The sequence below is a fragment of the Formica exsecta genome, unplaced genomic scaffold (assembly GCF_003651465.1).
Source record: "Formica exsecta isolate Colony F162 unplaced genomic scaffold, ASM365146v1 scaffold489, whole genome shotgun sequence".
In the NCBI taxonomy this organism is placed as follows: Eukaryota; Metazoa; Arthropoda; class Insecta; order Hymenoptera; family Formicidae; genus Formica; species Formica exsecta.
The window spans coordinates 356,691-372,942 of NW_021852127.1; the positions used below are offsets into that span (position 1 = coordinate 356,691).

The window sequence follows — 16,252 nt, forward strand, 5'->3', positions numbered from 1 at the left end:
TTTTTTAATTAAAATTATCTTTCTTTATTTTTTAAATAATTTTTTAATTTTTATCTAAAATGATTCTAGTTGTATTACAACTTAGTTTTAATTTTCTTACATTATATGACATTTTTTATTAATTAAAGTTAAACATAACTTACTTTTATATTAGAAATGTGAGCTAATTAAGTCATGAAAAAAATTTAAAATTTTTTTAGTAAGGTATTTGCAATTATTTTGATGACATTTACTCTTTTCTGTAGGGCACAGAATCACACAACACATAACAAATCAATCTCTATTTCACCAATCTATGTTCAATTTTAGAATACACATTTCTTGCACAAATCACCAAAAATCTTTTCAAATATTAAAACGAATTTAAAACAGATAATAAGAATAATTCGATACTCTTCATTGATTTATCCACACATTAATTGTAAAAACACGCAAATACATTTACGTTTTATTGCTCTAGAACTTCTGGAGGTAAATATATTTTTAAGATATTTGACAATCCAGTTAATTAAATTAAAGCAATTAGCGATAAAGCTAGAAGAGGTGGTAAGGATAATCAGCGTGAGAAGACAAGACAGGAACTTGACGGAGGCGAGCACCACACTGCCAGGAATAGATGGACCGACGGATCAGAATCGTCGTGCGTCGACTAAAAGACTTTGTGGTAGTGTAACGTTGTGCATTTGCTAACGCACAGACACGTGGATCTCATTTCAGATTAAGTTTAACTACTCGATCAAGTATAACACCCCGTATGGAGGATGCACGTGTGAATGTATATAATTGTATTACATTCAGAATATTCGCGACCAACACTTTTATATATATTTTAGAATCACATCGTGTAAATGTAAATCGCTTATAATACAGATATCAGGAAAGAAAGAAAGAAAAAAGAGAGAAATGTATTGTTCAATTTCTGAATTTCTTTTATAATTTCTTATATATCTTTTTTATATCTTGTAATTTTTTAATATGTTAATAAATTTTATAATTATTTATTTTTCTCTCCATGGCATAACAATATTTGACTGACTAAGAATTTATTGCGTGTGATGCACCATTTTAACTGTTGATGATTATTTTGTATCAAAGTTCAACTTTAAGCTTGTAGAACAACGACTGATTCTTGAATCAATGAAAATTTATTAGAATATTTTATTGCATATGACGTCACGCAAAATAAATTGCAGAAATATATGAAAGGATATATTCATTACCTTAATGAATCTTTTGCTATCAAACTATTTATATGTGATTACAGACTAATAAGTAATAAAATATTTTTCTACGGGGATATCTAATATAAACTGCATGTACTATACCAATATTTAGCATATCAATATATATATAAATTTAAGATAAAGTGCGAGAGTGGCAACATAATGTGCAAGTAAATTGGTTTATCGATTTCAAACTTACGCATTCTTTCTCTTTTTCCTCACTTTTAAAAAGTGGTTCGTCAAATTTGATCAAACGCATTATTTCATGTCGAAAAAAAAAATTTAATGCTAAAATTTAGACTGCCGAAGAAAAGCATGATTTTATATGGTAACGTAAGGGAACGTCTAACTTCGACTACCCTTCGTGTCGGACTGAGGACCTTTGGAAAAATCAATACCGTTACCGATCGTTATAATCACGTGGCAGGACATACAGTAATATACAGAAAATGAAGTTTCGATCTAACCAGCAGAAGCATGAATCATATATAATATATATCTATCATAAATACAAAATGTATAACTATATATTATGCTGTAACTATGGAGAAAATATGTGAAGAATTACATAACAGATATGTAAAATAGCTTTATCATGCATACTTATGAACTTAATGGTGAAATAACGGGATTTATTGTTTATTACTTAATTTACAAATATTCTAAATTTATCAAATTTTAATTTTTAAATTGTTCCACGAAATGTTATTTCTAATTATGAGTTTTTTCGTTTTTTTATATAAGAAACAGTCTCTAATCAATTTTTTTGATTTATATAATGTGGATATAAATTACGAATGTCAAATGTGCTAAGTTTCTTTCGTGTAATTTAATTTCACACACAGTTAATGCAATTACTGTTTAAAATTATTCTCCCATGTCGACGAATCTGTCTTGAATTATATGCGGTGTGAATATAACGTGTTGTATAAAGGTTCTTTCGACTGCTGTGCGCAGGCATTACAGACAGTAAAGAGCCATTTCGATCTTGAACAGACCATCCGTTATCTATTGACGTAGAGGATACGGTATGGACCTACTCGAAGTATTTCCAGACAACACTCTGCGTGCCGTTAACGTGTGAGAATTCAGTCTCACGCCGAAAGTAGTCATTAATAAGCTATTTTAAATTAGAATCTCAAAATAAGATGTAATAATATCGTCTCTAAAAAAAGATTTATTAATCTTCTAATATTGGCTACGTATTACAGATTTTGGGCAGAGCTTGTGCTTGGATTTAAGAGAGATCCGAGTTAAGCCATTTAATTTTATAAATTGTGATGTTTTTTATATATATTAAATTATAAAAATAACGACTATTTATAAAAATGTGATAGTGCTATAAAGTAAAATAAAATTGTTGTATGATTTTTATCGTCACGTTCAAAAGCAAAAATTAAGAAAAATTACATATATGCAAAAATCCATTAATAATTTAATATTATGTTAGTATTTATTTATTTTTGGTACGTTTTATATTAGTAATAATACAAAATATTTAACACTCACGTTTAAGCCTATCGATTCGGCCAAAAAATTCCGAGCATGCTCACTTTCGTCTCTATCGCTGTCAGTTTCCAGCAGGGCCTCAGTTGGCTCATTGATACTTTCTTCCTCACTTAAGGTATCTTCTTCTTCTTCTTTTTGCTTTTCATCCTTTTTCTTTGGAAGCGGGCCTTCTGCTTGTTCTTGAGCGCGAACTTTTTCTGCAAGCAGTGTGCCGAGATTTTCGAAAAAGCTGCCATCCGATTCTTGAACTCTAAAAGTATATAAAAAATTTCATATTAATAATGATAGTTTAACTATATCTTAATTTTACAATTTACTATAAAATTTTTCATTTTGTTGATATATGTGTATATGTTTTTTTATATAAAGATAAAATTTCTTTTATTTTGTTAAATATTAAAATATAAGAAATTTCTACTTCTTAAATATAGTTGGAATTGTTATATTATTTAAAACATATAGAAGAAAAAATATCATGTGTATTGTTAATATTTTTATATATTAAAAAAATAAAAATGTAAAAAAATACTTTGCTGTAAAGATATAAGTACAAGCAATGTTTAATATTTTATTTAAATATCTTTGTTTAAAATAAGAGGTATTTTTATGATATTGATTATAAAGAAGATATTATACAATAAAGATATTTATACAATAAATAAAACGTTAAAGCAATATTCTACATATAATGCGCTTACAATGCAAGGCAATATTCTACATATAATGCGCTTACATACAATGAGCTTGATATCTGATGAATGATATACATTTAGAGAAATAAAATCAGCATTCAATGTTTCCGCACCTCTGTAATAGCACTACTACTCATATCGCCTCAACAATTGTATAAGTGATTGAATAAACATGAAGATACATTATAGCGCGCTTTTAATATTTTGATATTAATTCGATTTAATATTTCTATTATTAAGATTATATTTTAGAGGATAAACATTTATAAATGAGATACTTAAAATTAAACTTAAAATGTGATATTTAAAATAAATATATTTTGAGTGTGATTTTAAGAAAGAAAAAAAGGAAAGAAATATGGAAAAATTTAAAAAGTATTTAGGAATTTGGGCAAAAATATGTGTGCGGGTGCACAAATCGTTAAAAAGCGTGGCTTTACTAAAGCGCGTGGTTCACAAAAAATATTACAATGCTACCATATTAAAACGCAATGTAAGCTTTTCCATACAGATTGCACACATATGAAGATCTTCTCGTTTCACCTGTTATGAATAAAGTTGAACGCCGCAAATTTCCAATAAAATCTTGCGACGGTCACTTCTTTTGCTTCCGGCTTTTGAGACATTCGAATAGCGGCAATCAGAAAATATGGATGTTTTTCGTCCAGCTTTTCGAAGTGTGCCATTTTCATTTTCTTAGTCCTTTAGCAGAAACACAACATGTCTAACAAAAACGCACGCAAGATACCGAAAAGCACGCTGCATTATCAGGTGAAAAATATTTTTCTTGTTTACTATTATCTTTAACTTTTATTTTATATACATCCTAACTTTTATGATTTTAAACTAAGCAGTAAGATTTATTTAATTTGAAATTAAATAGAAAACACGCATATTACAAAGAATATAATCTTACAAACATAAAAAAATTTAATTATAAAGAACTTACAGATTTTACAATAAATTCGAATTCTTTCTTTATACACGTACGCACTTTAACTATTCAACTTTACTTTAATAATCAATTTTTGTTACAAAGCACAACACCTCTTCTGATAACAAGAGACAATATAATGCACTGGGTATCAGTATATCATCCCCAAGAACTTTTTTATGCTTTTCAATATGCAAGAATCAACTGTAGTAATTAAAGTTTGACAGTGAATTGACGTTTCTGCTCACATTTTTGTAGGCTGGATTGTTTTTCTTAAATCACCAAGTTATTTTTCTTGAACTATGTATGTTCACGTTTCGCGACTTTGTTCGCACTGACTATCACAATGTTATGATTTGATCATATAAAAACCAGGACTTAATTACTTTTCCGCTACGTAAACGGAATCCCACAATCGCACAATTGTATACAACATGAGTTGTACGGAATCCCCACAATCGTGAATTACAGCCTACAGATTCTGCGAAATTAAATCGGATCGTGTTAGATTTATGTGATTTTTTGTATCGATACTGGTAAAACGCACAGTCCTGTTTCTTTGCAAACTGATTGTGAGTATACACTCGAATGAGAAACAGGTAAGAGATTAGTAAGCAGGCAGTACTAACATGTTGCCTGGAATCTGATTACATAAATAATTTGCGATAGAGATATAATTAGAATTACGTAAGTTAATAATTCTTTCAAGTTAATCTTATTAACTCGAAAGAAAAAAATAATCTATTATGACAAAATCAATGTGGATGTAATATATAATTTGTTTAATAAAGTTAAAATTATATTATATTTCTTTTGTTATGCGTTGATAATTAGAATTCACATCGCAATACATTGCATAATCGAGAATGTAATCATGAATTTTTAATAACATAGTTTGTACGCATTTATAGCTATAATAATAACTCAACACGTTCTCAAAAAGGTAGAAAATAAGTTATAGATAAAACGATATCTAATGACGTTTCTAACGTCAATAAGACGTCATTAAAACGTTATTTGACGTCATCTTGCTACTTGGGTAGCTGCATGAAACTATGGTATTATATAATATAATAGTTCTGATTTATTCTCCAATTATCAGTTATTAATATATTTTATTTTTAGATATTGTTTTTCGTTTTTACAACATTTTCCTTGACTAAAGGTTTATGAATACCTTATACTAACAATTATGTTATGAAGTCAGATTGCACATAAATTATGCGCAGTATCAGATAAACAAGCTTTACAATTGCCAGATAAGCACAAATTAGTTTATAACATGTATAAAAGTATCACATGAAATTTGTTTGCTTACTGATCACTCAAGTTTATTATAAGAAACAATTTACGCATAAAAAACAGAAAAAAATGAAAGAAAAACTTTTTGGATCGTCTCAGCTAATCAATTAAATAAATAGTAAATAATTTTGATCGAATGTACATTTTTTTTATTTTATGTACATTTTTCCTAAAAGAATATTTAGAAGAATGAAAAATAGTTAAAAAAATTATCATGATCTCCAATTAATAATTAAAGTAATATTGGGAACAATTTGCCTAAGCTTTTTTGAACACTACGAAAAATAAAACGGGAAATACGTTCTCGAATTACGAAGCAAAAAGAATAGGAGAAAGATGTTTGTTCATTTGCGTCACTGCTGACTTTCTTTTATTCGAAGCAATGCATTGCGTCTTCTTGAGCCTCTTTTATTCTTAACTCAAGAACGAAGTGATTCATGGTGTCGCATGCCAGTTGGGTACTTTGCGGTCAATCGCGTCGTTCGAAAAATGTACGTTTATACTTATCTTATTTTATTCTTCTTTGTCATCTACTTTTAAGGTCTTATGACGCATTGTAATAATCTTGAAGGCTACGTAGTTCAATTGGATTGTTTCTCATAATAAAAATTTCTCATAATCGATTTTGATATTAATCGATTAATCGCGAACCACAATTTGCGTTACACTTGATAGGAATTTATAGCTCATTTATAATCTGTATAAAATTGACGAAACAATGTTACAGGTTTATAATATTTTTTTATGAAAATTTGTATAAATATTAAATAACGTGTTTGTTATTTACTGTAAATGGCTCATTTGTTTTTATTGTTTAAACTTAACCGTTATTAGATCGATCTTTAAACGCCGCATTATTATGATAAATTAAACTGAAGTGTTGCTTTGTAAATAATATGCGCAAGGTTTATTGTGATGTAAGTTGAAGGTAATCTTCAATAACATGAATAACCTCGAAATAATATTGCCAGGCCGGAACGTACACACTATCGTGTTCTCAGTTTCAAATTTGTCAATACAATATATTTACTGTATGTAATATATTTGTGTTGTTTTATAAATATATAGCATATATATATATATATTTATATTTATAAAACTATATATATTTATATATTTATAACTTATTCTTAAAAATGTTTAAGCATTTTGTATGCTTTAATACTTTACAAGCAAATAAAATGTTAGATTTTATAATGAGTTTTAAAGTTTGTGATGCCTTAATATGTTCAAAATCTACGACGTTGCAAAATTACATAATTCATATTGCTACTATATACAAAACTTCACTTGAGAAAAATTTCCACTGTTTTGATCTCGTAAATACCGAAGTATTTGACGATCATTTCCACAGAGATTAGTGACTGTTTTACATATCCATATCCATATACATATATATGTGTATGCAACTTTGAAATTCATTGAGATGGTATCAAATAATCAATTTATATGCGCGAGCTATTCACCTAGAGCAATGATTTAAAGTGTTTTTTCCTTTCTTTATCAAGTCATTCTTAACGAGGAAACCAGGGTATTCTATCTATCATTTCAATGACGTACGCGGTTATTTTCACAACAGTATCATCAAATCTTTTAGAGAACCGTGAGAAATATTATAAAAATAGAATTTTTTTCATGATCGATTTCACATTTCTCGTGACGTCTGTAGTTAATTATTTTTCATGAAGACGTTGGAACGTATGAATCATGTAACATCATAACGACCTTGCGCACCAGGTCTTGTGGAATGGGATATATATATAGATACATCTGTATGTTTTGCATACAGGTACAGAGCTCGGACATAATCCCTGCTCTGAACTGCCTCATGCTGATCTCATTCTATTAATAGATCTTATATGCATGTCTGGTTATATACAATTTAACTTAATACTTCACCGATGAGTTAAGAGCATTCATCTAGCGTATCATAAGACGTTATCATCAACCGTGAAAATTATGAGTATGCATGCAGAACTCACTGTTATTGACTTTTCAGTTTCGTGCCAAATACGTCACACATACACACACACAATCAGTTTATCTTCTTCTTTTAAAATTATTGACAGTAATACAGTAATATTATAGTAAAATTATATATATATAATCTGGTTTTATATTTTATTAATAAATAATTTTCAATTTTTTTTACAAAATTGTGACATTTTCTGTATTTTTCTTTTCGGGACATATATGCTTCGCGGAAAACTTACAGTAAAGTACAAAATACAAAACGAACAAAATTCAACATAAGAGATGATCAAACGCAGTTGACATTAATTTACCTTATCTCATGTTCCGATTTCTCTTGTTGGTTATTTTCTTCTGTCAATTTCTCTTCTACAATCTTGCGATAAAAATCTTTCCACATAGCTTCCTCGTCCATCTTCGTAGCTCGATTTCTTCAAACTTATCCGGCAATTAGAAGGTATTTATATATGTAATCCAGCATTCTCCAAAAGATGTACCGTATTATTTTAAACATGTGATCATTTTGTGCTTATGTGGAACTTGCGCAAGACGTTTGTGTATACGTATACAAAAAAAAAACACGCACTTACAAAAACATTTCTTGCTATTATCGATTTTTGGGATTTACGGGAAGAATTCGAGTGTTTTACAACGAAAAAATGCCGGCTGGTGTTAACAGTTATATAGAGGTGCAACTAGTAAGCGTCCCACTTATTCGCAAATGAGATCACTTCACCAGTCACTTGTACTTTTTGATCGCCCTGTAGATGGCACCTATTGTCAAGCCACAGAAACGTTCTTTTCTTATCCATCGCGCATAGCAAAACCCTGTATTTTATATATATTTAAATAATATTAATTTTTTTTACAATATCTTATTTTATAAAAATGCTTTATTTTCTTTTTTCGTTTTGACAAAAAATAAAGAATGAATTAAATTAACGTCAACGTTAATAAAATTTAAGTTTAATTTTGTTGTTCTTTGTTTCAATATTTAAATTAAATAAAAGTAATAAAATAATTTAAATAAAAATTATACGAAGAAATTATGTTACCGCGCTAATGAAAAGAACATTTTGCTTAGTTTATTTAATCTATTATCTTATCTTTCTCTCATAGCCACTATGTCAGGCTAATTAAATAAAATTTTATGTCACAAGACGCACAGATGTAAATGACTCAACATTCGCGGAGCTTCTGTCACTTCAATGACATCATCTTTTGTATTATCTCTTTGTTGAACTTATATGGAATATTCATATCGACGAATCACTTATGTAAAACGTATAATTAAACGTATAATTATGCATTTTACACACTATGAAATACACCCCACATATACATATATAACGCGTATATCAGCTTTGTATGAATTTACTATAGTAAAGCTATCCGTTTGACTCAAAATACAAATATAAATTTACACAAAAAATATTTTTCTTACAAATGTCAAACGATTGCTAAATAGCACTGATATAACGGTATATCTAATGATTAAAAGTCAATACTTATAGAAAACGTAACAAATACAAAGAATATCTAATCTCACATTTATCATTAACACAATGATTATCGCAATAAATGTCATGTTCTACGAAGAAAATAATGCAAATGCATTCCATTACTATTTTTAGACCAGTATCTGTGTACGGAATTGATTCCTGGCAAGCTGCTACCCAGACTGGCGTCCCGATCGTTGCGGTGCATGAACGCAGGCGCCATTTCGCTTGTGTGATACTATATACGTATTTCTCCGTTACAGCATTGCCAAACATCAATAACGTTTATTGTAGCATTATGATATGGAAATGTTAGCTTTGTATTTTTTACACGAAATATTAATTTTTTTACAAAAGCTATAAATGCTAGTTATTATTTCGTAATCTCGGATATAAATTTTGCACTATAATTTAATATTTCGATATGTCGTCTATGACACGACACGTATTAACGTCTGCTTGAGTGCATAAATTTTAAACTTTTATGATGTACGTCTCGACATATGACTTACAAAGAGATAAGTACAAATAAACTTATAAGAAATATTTTGCTGTTGTCTGGATAAAATGCATCACATACATCTGAAAGAATCTACATACAAACGAGTTAGCTATCTATAATTAGCTCAAGCATGCGACGTAAATTAATTACATTGTTTCTATTCTTCGGTAAGTAAGGCAGAAAAAATATATTATTTAATTCCATATATCAATAATAATTAAATCAATAATCAATGTTGTTTTTTCTATTATTTTTATAGGAATTATAATATTTTGTGCGTCGGCGAAGCGTAGTTATTATAATGATAATGTTAATGCATGGACAGCATCTCAAAGGAATCAATCGGACGGTACGTCATTTATTTTAATAAATCCAAGACAGATTCAACGTGCGGAAGCAACGATAAAACATTTCTTGACGAGATTGACTGGGCCGATCGCTCAGCCAATAACGCTAAGAATATCATCTTCCGATGGAGACAATTTGCAAAGCACAATTAATGAGATAGGCAAGATTATACGAACAAAAATTATGGGGTTTGCGCGAGCTAGTGGGTTAATTACATCAGTCCGTCAATTTAAGCAAAGACCATGGAATTCTACAATCTCTGAAAATTGGTTTACCGAAGGTCTGGTTCAGGGATCACTTTTACTATGCGATCTCATTAGAATAGGAGAGGAAGTTTGGTCCACGATCGATCGTTATTTCGATAGGTATAATGTGACTCTACACAAGGTAAGTTGTAAATTAGTTTATTTAAGATATTATATAAAAATATAGTAACTGTTTATATTTTGAAATAAAATATTTAGCATTATTTTCTATTCTCTATATATATCGTGAAGAAAAAAAAATATATAATGCTTTATGGTAATAATCCCTAATAAAAAAATATGTTATGAAAATGATATATACCTATGTATATTTTCTTCTCCAGGAATTATTACTACGCAAGACAACGAAAAGCTTCAAGTTTCTAAGCATTATAAATGATCCCGCCAAATTTAACGAAAAATTATTCAAATGTTTATTGTCAGCAAAGGATAGAAGAAATCATACATTTTTTTATCTTGATCAAACTCTCGTGAATTTAATAAAAGATTCACCGGACAGTAACATGAAAACATTTAAGTTCAACCTAGAACCAACATTTTCCTATTTTACACCAAATAATGGCACAGCCAATGAAAAATTGAACGCGTTGCTTTGTCATTCATTGGTTAAAAGAGCTAATAATTATGACGATTGTATCAAAGAGCTGCAACGTCTTGTAGCTTGCGTGTCATTACCGAGGCAAAACTCACGCGAAATAATTATTCATCGCACACTTGTTGCCAAACCATGGTTAACAGCTATTGAAGCTTTAAGTGATTGTAAGATTTATATCAATGAGGATGACAGCGCGATCGTTCGCTGCAACTTCGATCAAAAATTACCGAAGACCACGACGCGGCGAGTTAAGTACATCTACGAAAAAATTCTGGACCGTCGAATATCTAAACGGTCACCTCTTCGGCGTGTCGCAAATGAACTCGGAAATGTTCTCTCAAGAAGCAGATGGGGAAGACAATTTATATATGACGTGTGTCAGTATTTTACGATTTATCAAGATGGCCGCAGAAAATTAAATACACTTTCGAAAAATTATGCTAAGGACAAGCAAACAGCTATAAGGTTAATAATATTTTTAATAAATCATATAATCGGCACAACAATGATACTCGCTACAAGTTTATTGAACAAATGCAAATCAGAAATATTAAAATAAATTTAAGTGGCATTACTTTCTCAATATCTATATCAGACGCTATTATTGCATCCCGTTATATCCGTTATATATCCAATGAAGAGATAAATTAATTATGTTGCTTGTCTTAATATTTTTAATTAATGCTTTTCTACAATCTCTTACAGCATGTTTAATAATTAATACGTTACTAATTCAGCGAATATTGCAGTACAGAATATAGTATGTCATAGTTTCTCAATCGTATTATTAGATTTTTCATGATAAAATGTATTATCAATATAATTTTGGATTTGATGAATTTAGTTATGCACTTATTTATAATTTTCTTTTTAGGTACAAAAAGATATCTGTATCATTGGATCTATACAAAAACGGAGTATTAAGAAAAACAATGTTTGCTATTGGTAACTTGCATCGTTCCGCTTTAGCGATGCAAAAATTCCTTATTAGTTCTTTCAAGGAATCATGGCAGACTCAAATCCTTGTCTGCTTGTCTAAGTGGATGATGAAACTCTTGAAATTATTTGGATATACAAATTTGGATGACATAGACGTAGACATTGACACAATTACTGATGTCCCGTTAATTAATATGACAGATTCAGATAGCGCAATGATAAGCGATGATATCTATGATAAAAACAATGAAATAAAACATCTTGTGATATATCGCAAAAAAGATCGTTAGTATTTATATTAATAATTACATACTTATATTAATTATTACGAGAAGAAAAAATATTTATCTTATTAATAAGTAATTTCTCTGCTCTAATTTCTGTTTTGAAATTATTAGGAAGATATTTCATGTCGACATTAAAATAATTTCAACAAATAATTTACTTTTATTGATTAGTTTTAAATTTGTAAAAGAATCTAGAAGATTAGTAGATTGTATTGCAATAAAAAAATATATATTTTATAAATTAATTATATATGTTATTACAGAGATAAGAAAGGAGACTGATGAAGCTTTCGATAGATTAGTGCGTTCTATGAATCATGTAAATAGAGTGCAAAACAGAAACAGTAAAAGCACTTTAGCATGTCTCGCAAATAATTTGTTATTGGTAACTATGTTTATGGAGACTATTAGTTTTGTTTCTACATTGTTCTGTCTGGGAGAGCATACAGATGAATCTAACTTTGAAGACTTGGACGAAGAATGAGTTTCACCTGCATCTGAACGTAGATTATAGTCTTTAATTAATTTTGCAAAACTTGATACAATTAAGAAAATAGCTTCTTTGATGATATTTGAAGCTTCTAAGGAAGTTGTTGTTATGTATAGAAATAAATTGTAAATTTTACTGCAAATATGTCAATAAATATAACAAATAAGTTTTATGGCTTAATAAAAGATTTTTATTTAGGAAATTCATATACGGTCTGTTTAAAAAGTTCCAAGACTAATTTTTTCCTGAGCGAACAAATAGCACTATCTTTCAAACACCTGCGGAACCTTTTATTGTTAGTACTAATACTTGACTACTTATAAGATTTGTTTCACGTCATCACCGGTGGTATATTTTGAATAGTGACGATGAATTGTTGTACTCGTCATAATTGTCATAATGAAACAGCGTGTTGCTCTCAAATTTTGTTTTAAAATTCAAAAAACGCCAACTGAGATCTATAATTTGATAAAACAAGCATATAGTAAAGACTGTCTTTCATATCCATGTGTGTTTGAGTGGTACAAGTATCACCGATGCAAATGGCTTGATTCATTATGAATTTGTTCCTCTCGGCATCACAATCACTATCAAATACCTGGAGATACTCGATCTTTTGGCATGAATCAGACGCATTCGTCCGCAGCGTTACGCCGAACGGGATTTTTTTTGCTGCATGACGACGCACTGGCGCATTTTGCGGCAATCATGGCCCAGTTTTTGGCCCATAAACAGATGTCAGTGCTTCAACACTCTTCGTATTTGGCAGATTTTTTTTATTCCCAAAATTAAAAATGCAAATGAAGGAAAAGCGATTTGACGATATCCTGGCGATCCAAGCGAACGTGACGAGACAATTGAAGGTTATTCCGAAGAAAGGCTACTGCGGAAGCTTCCAACGGTTGAAAGAACATTTGCAATGTTGCATTGACATCGGGAGGAGAGGGAGGGGGGTGGATTATGTTAAATATTGTAATTAATAAAATTTATATATCTTGATTTCTCGATTTTTAATGAAGTCAGTCTCAAATCTTTTTAGATAGACCGTGTATATATATACTTTTAAAAAGTAAATGTACATTTTTTTTAACATGTATAAAATGTATATTTTTTAAAACATATATATTTTCTAACAAAAACAAGCAAAAAAATTAATTATGTATGTACTTAACTAATTGTCAAAATATAAACAATATATAAACAAGAATTGAAAAAAAATTAAATTTTAATTTAAATTTATATCCTTCATTAAAAAATTTCTTGTCTTTAATCTTTTTGTGTACGCCTGTTTTTATAAAAATTATATTATTTTTGTAATTTGATTTAATTGTCTTTTTTCTTATGTTTTGTATTTTTTTTTTATATTGGGTAAATAATATGCGCCACACAAAATATAGTAATAAAAAATTTTTTTTGAACCAATCTTATAAATAATGCAATGTAAATGTAGAAAGAGAGAGAGAGAGAGAGAGAGAGAGAGAGAGAGAGAGTTTTTATAACAAAAAAAGTCTTGCAAAAGTAATTTATATCATTTATTAAATACAATATTACTTTTTAGAAGTTTATCAAATGTAAATTTAATTTTTATATTTTATATCTGTAATAATTACACTTATATTGTATCTAACACGCGATGACAGTTTTATAATCTTTGAAGATAGAGTTTTTTTAAATTTTTACAATAAATCTGTTGCTCGTTAATAAGTATTGAACTCGCCACGACAAGAAATGATAAATTTTAAATTATCATTTTGTGTTTACGACACTTACATAAATCAAATTAAGCCTTCACATTATTATGATACCGTAAGTGCGATAGTATCAGCGTTTGTTTCAGTTTAACGTTCATGAAATATATCGTGTTTGACATTTACAGTTACGGCAAAATGGATCGTCGCATTTTATATACCCGTTCACATATGTCATATGTCACATATGCCTGTTCACATTGTATCATGACACAGTCAGTAAAAATGCGCGGAGCAGTCATTATTCTCTATTTCGCCGGTATGAATAACTATGTACATTCTACAATATATGAATGTTGATTAATTTCCTTTGTTATTAGTAATTATCGCATATTATTATTGCATAATAGTATTAAAACTGTAATTAAATGACATTTATTCGCATTATTCTCGATACGAACCTTAGCCCCACACACGTTATTTATCTTTCTCCATCATATTCTAGGTTTCCTGATTAAAGCATCAAGCGAAAATGCAGCGCATGAAATGCAACCAAAAATTATCGGAGGGCATCCAATTGATATAAAATCTCGACCTTTTATGGTTAATATAATTTTTTAACTATACTTATATCAATGTATATAATTTGTATATTTTATTGTATATTTCATTGTATATTTCATCGTATATTTCATTTGTATATTTCATTTTATTTGAATATAATTTATTTATTTCAACAATAACATATTTGCAGCTCTCTTTACATGATTCACTAGGATTTCTATGCGGTGCTAGTATAATATCGAGGACATTGGCTATCACCTGAATCAAACATCACAAATTAATTTTGTATAATTTCAATATTTTGTATTGCTTTTTAGACGCAAATCAGTACAGTTTTATGTACGAGCTGGATCTAATAAAACGGACAAGGACGGACATATGCATAAGGTGACAAACATTCATGTGTACAACGATACATACAATCACTTTTCGCAAGTGTTCTATCACGATATCGCGCTTTTTGAAGTGACACCACCATTTCATTTTTCGAAAACCGTTCGACCAATTCGTTTACCGAAATCAACCTACAGAATACAACGTCAACTCTTAGTTTGTGGCTGGGGATCTACAAAACCTCAGAAAGTGAGTAAGCTTAATTTATAATACTTATAAGGATTTGTATAATTAATGTTTTTATTTTGGATAATTGTTGTTAATTAGACATCTTAAAGATGTCTGCGAAACATTTGAAAAATGAATATGTTATTTGGAATTTTTAATATTATTGGATTTCTTTATTTATTAATTTGCGCTATTAATAATGAAAAAATATATAAAGCGATTTAATATAACTTATGTAATTTATAGGAAAAAACACCCGACGTTCTTTTGGGTGTTTATGTAGAATATGTTCCGTTTGAAATCTGCTCTTCTTATTACGTATCCATCAAAAATGATTATCATCTATGTTATGGGAGTCGAGGGAAGGATGCCTGTTTCGGAGATTCCGGGGGACCATTAGCTAGTAAGAAAACCATTTATGGCATCGTCTCTTTTGGTAAAGGTTGTGGAGATATTACTGGTGTCTATGTTAGAGTATCGTATTATTTAGAGTGGATCAAAGATATTATGAATTTGTGATCGTGCACGTTGATATACATACATATTCGATGACTTCGTTCTTCTTTGTTAATTTCTGCGTTTTAATCAATCTCTCGCAATTTTAATCGATTACATATTAATAATAATTATTGATAATGAAAAACAAGTTTTATATGTTTTTTTTTGCATTCCTGTTGCGATTCGTAGGTATAGAAAGAAAACCGAAATGATTATTCGACACGTTGCGCCATTGAAAGTCTCATGTTCTTATCCGACAAGTTGAAGGTATTGTTTTCCAGAGAATAGGCACAAAAGGCGTATCGAATCACGGAGTCGTGAACCCTACTGCGTTCAGGTTCGGTGCCTGCAGGAAATCCACCACATACACGTGCTGCGCAAGAG

General features: G+C 29.4%; 3 protein-coding genes across 3 annotated transcripts in view; 1 reads left to right on the forward strand and 2 right to left on the reverse strand.

The window, feature by feature from the left end:
- The window catches only part of LOC115241438 (protein unc-13 homolog 4B), a 33,525-nt gene extending 25,172 nt beyond the window's left edge, over positions 1-8,353 (reverse strand). Inside the window, exons 1-3 of the mRNA XM_029817202.1 lie at positions 7,946-8,353; positions 3,968-4,126; positions 2,733-2,982 (exon numbers count right to left, since the gene is read on the reverse strand). Coding sequence (XP_029673062.1) covers positions 2,733-2,982; positions 3,968-4,126; positions 7,946-8,046 — 510 coding nt within the window. The 5' untranslated portion in view covers positions 8,047-8,353. The remainder of the gene's footprint in view (positions 1-2,732; positions 2,983-3,967; positions 4,127-7,945) is intronic.
- A 241-nt stretch (positions 8,354-8,594) lies between these two features.
- Positions 8,595-15,915, forward strand: LOC115241439. The gene is given in 7 exon segments (XM_029817203.1): positions 8,595-9,799; positions 9,892-10,367; positions 10,570-11,306; positions 11,716-12,065; positions 12,331-12,570; positions 15,138-15,391; positions 15,617-15,915. Coding segments are annotated over 7 exon segments (2,367 nt in total). The 5' UTR covers positions 8,595-9,762; the 3' UTR covers positions 15,890-15,915.
- A 136-nt stretch (positions 15,916-16,051) lies between these two features.
- The window catches only part of LOC115241437, a 2,705-nt gene continuing 2,504 nt past the window's right edge, over positions 16,052-16,252 (reverse strand). The window contains exon 3 of the mRNA XM_029817201.1: positions 16,052-16,252. Within this exon, the coding sequence (XP_029673061.1) occupies positions 16,081-16,252 (172 nt within the window). The 3' untranslated portion in view covers positions 16,052-16,080.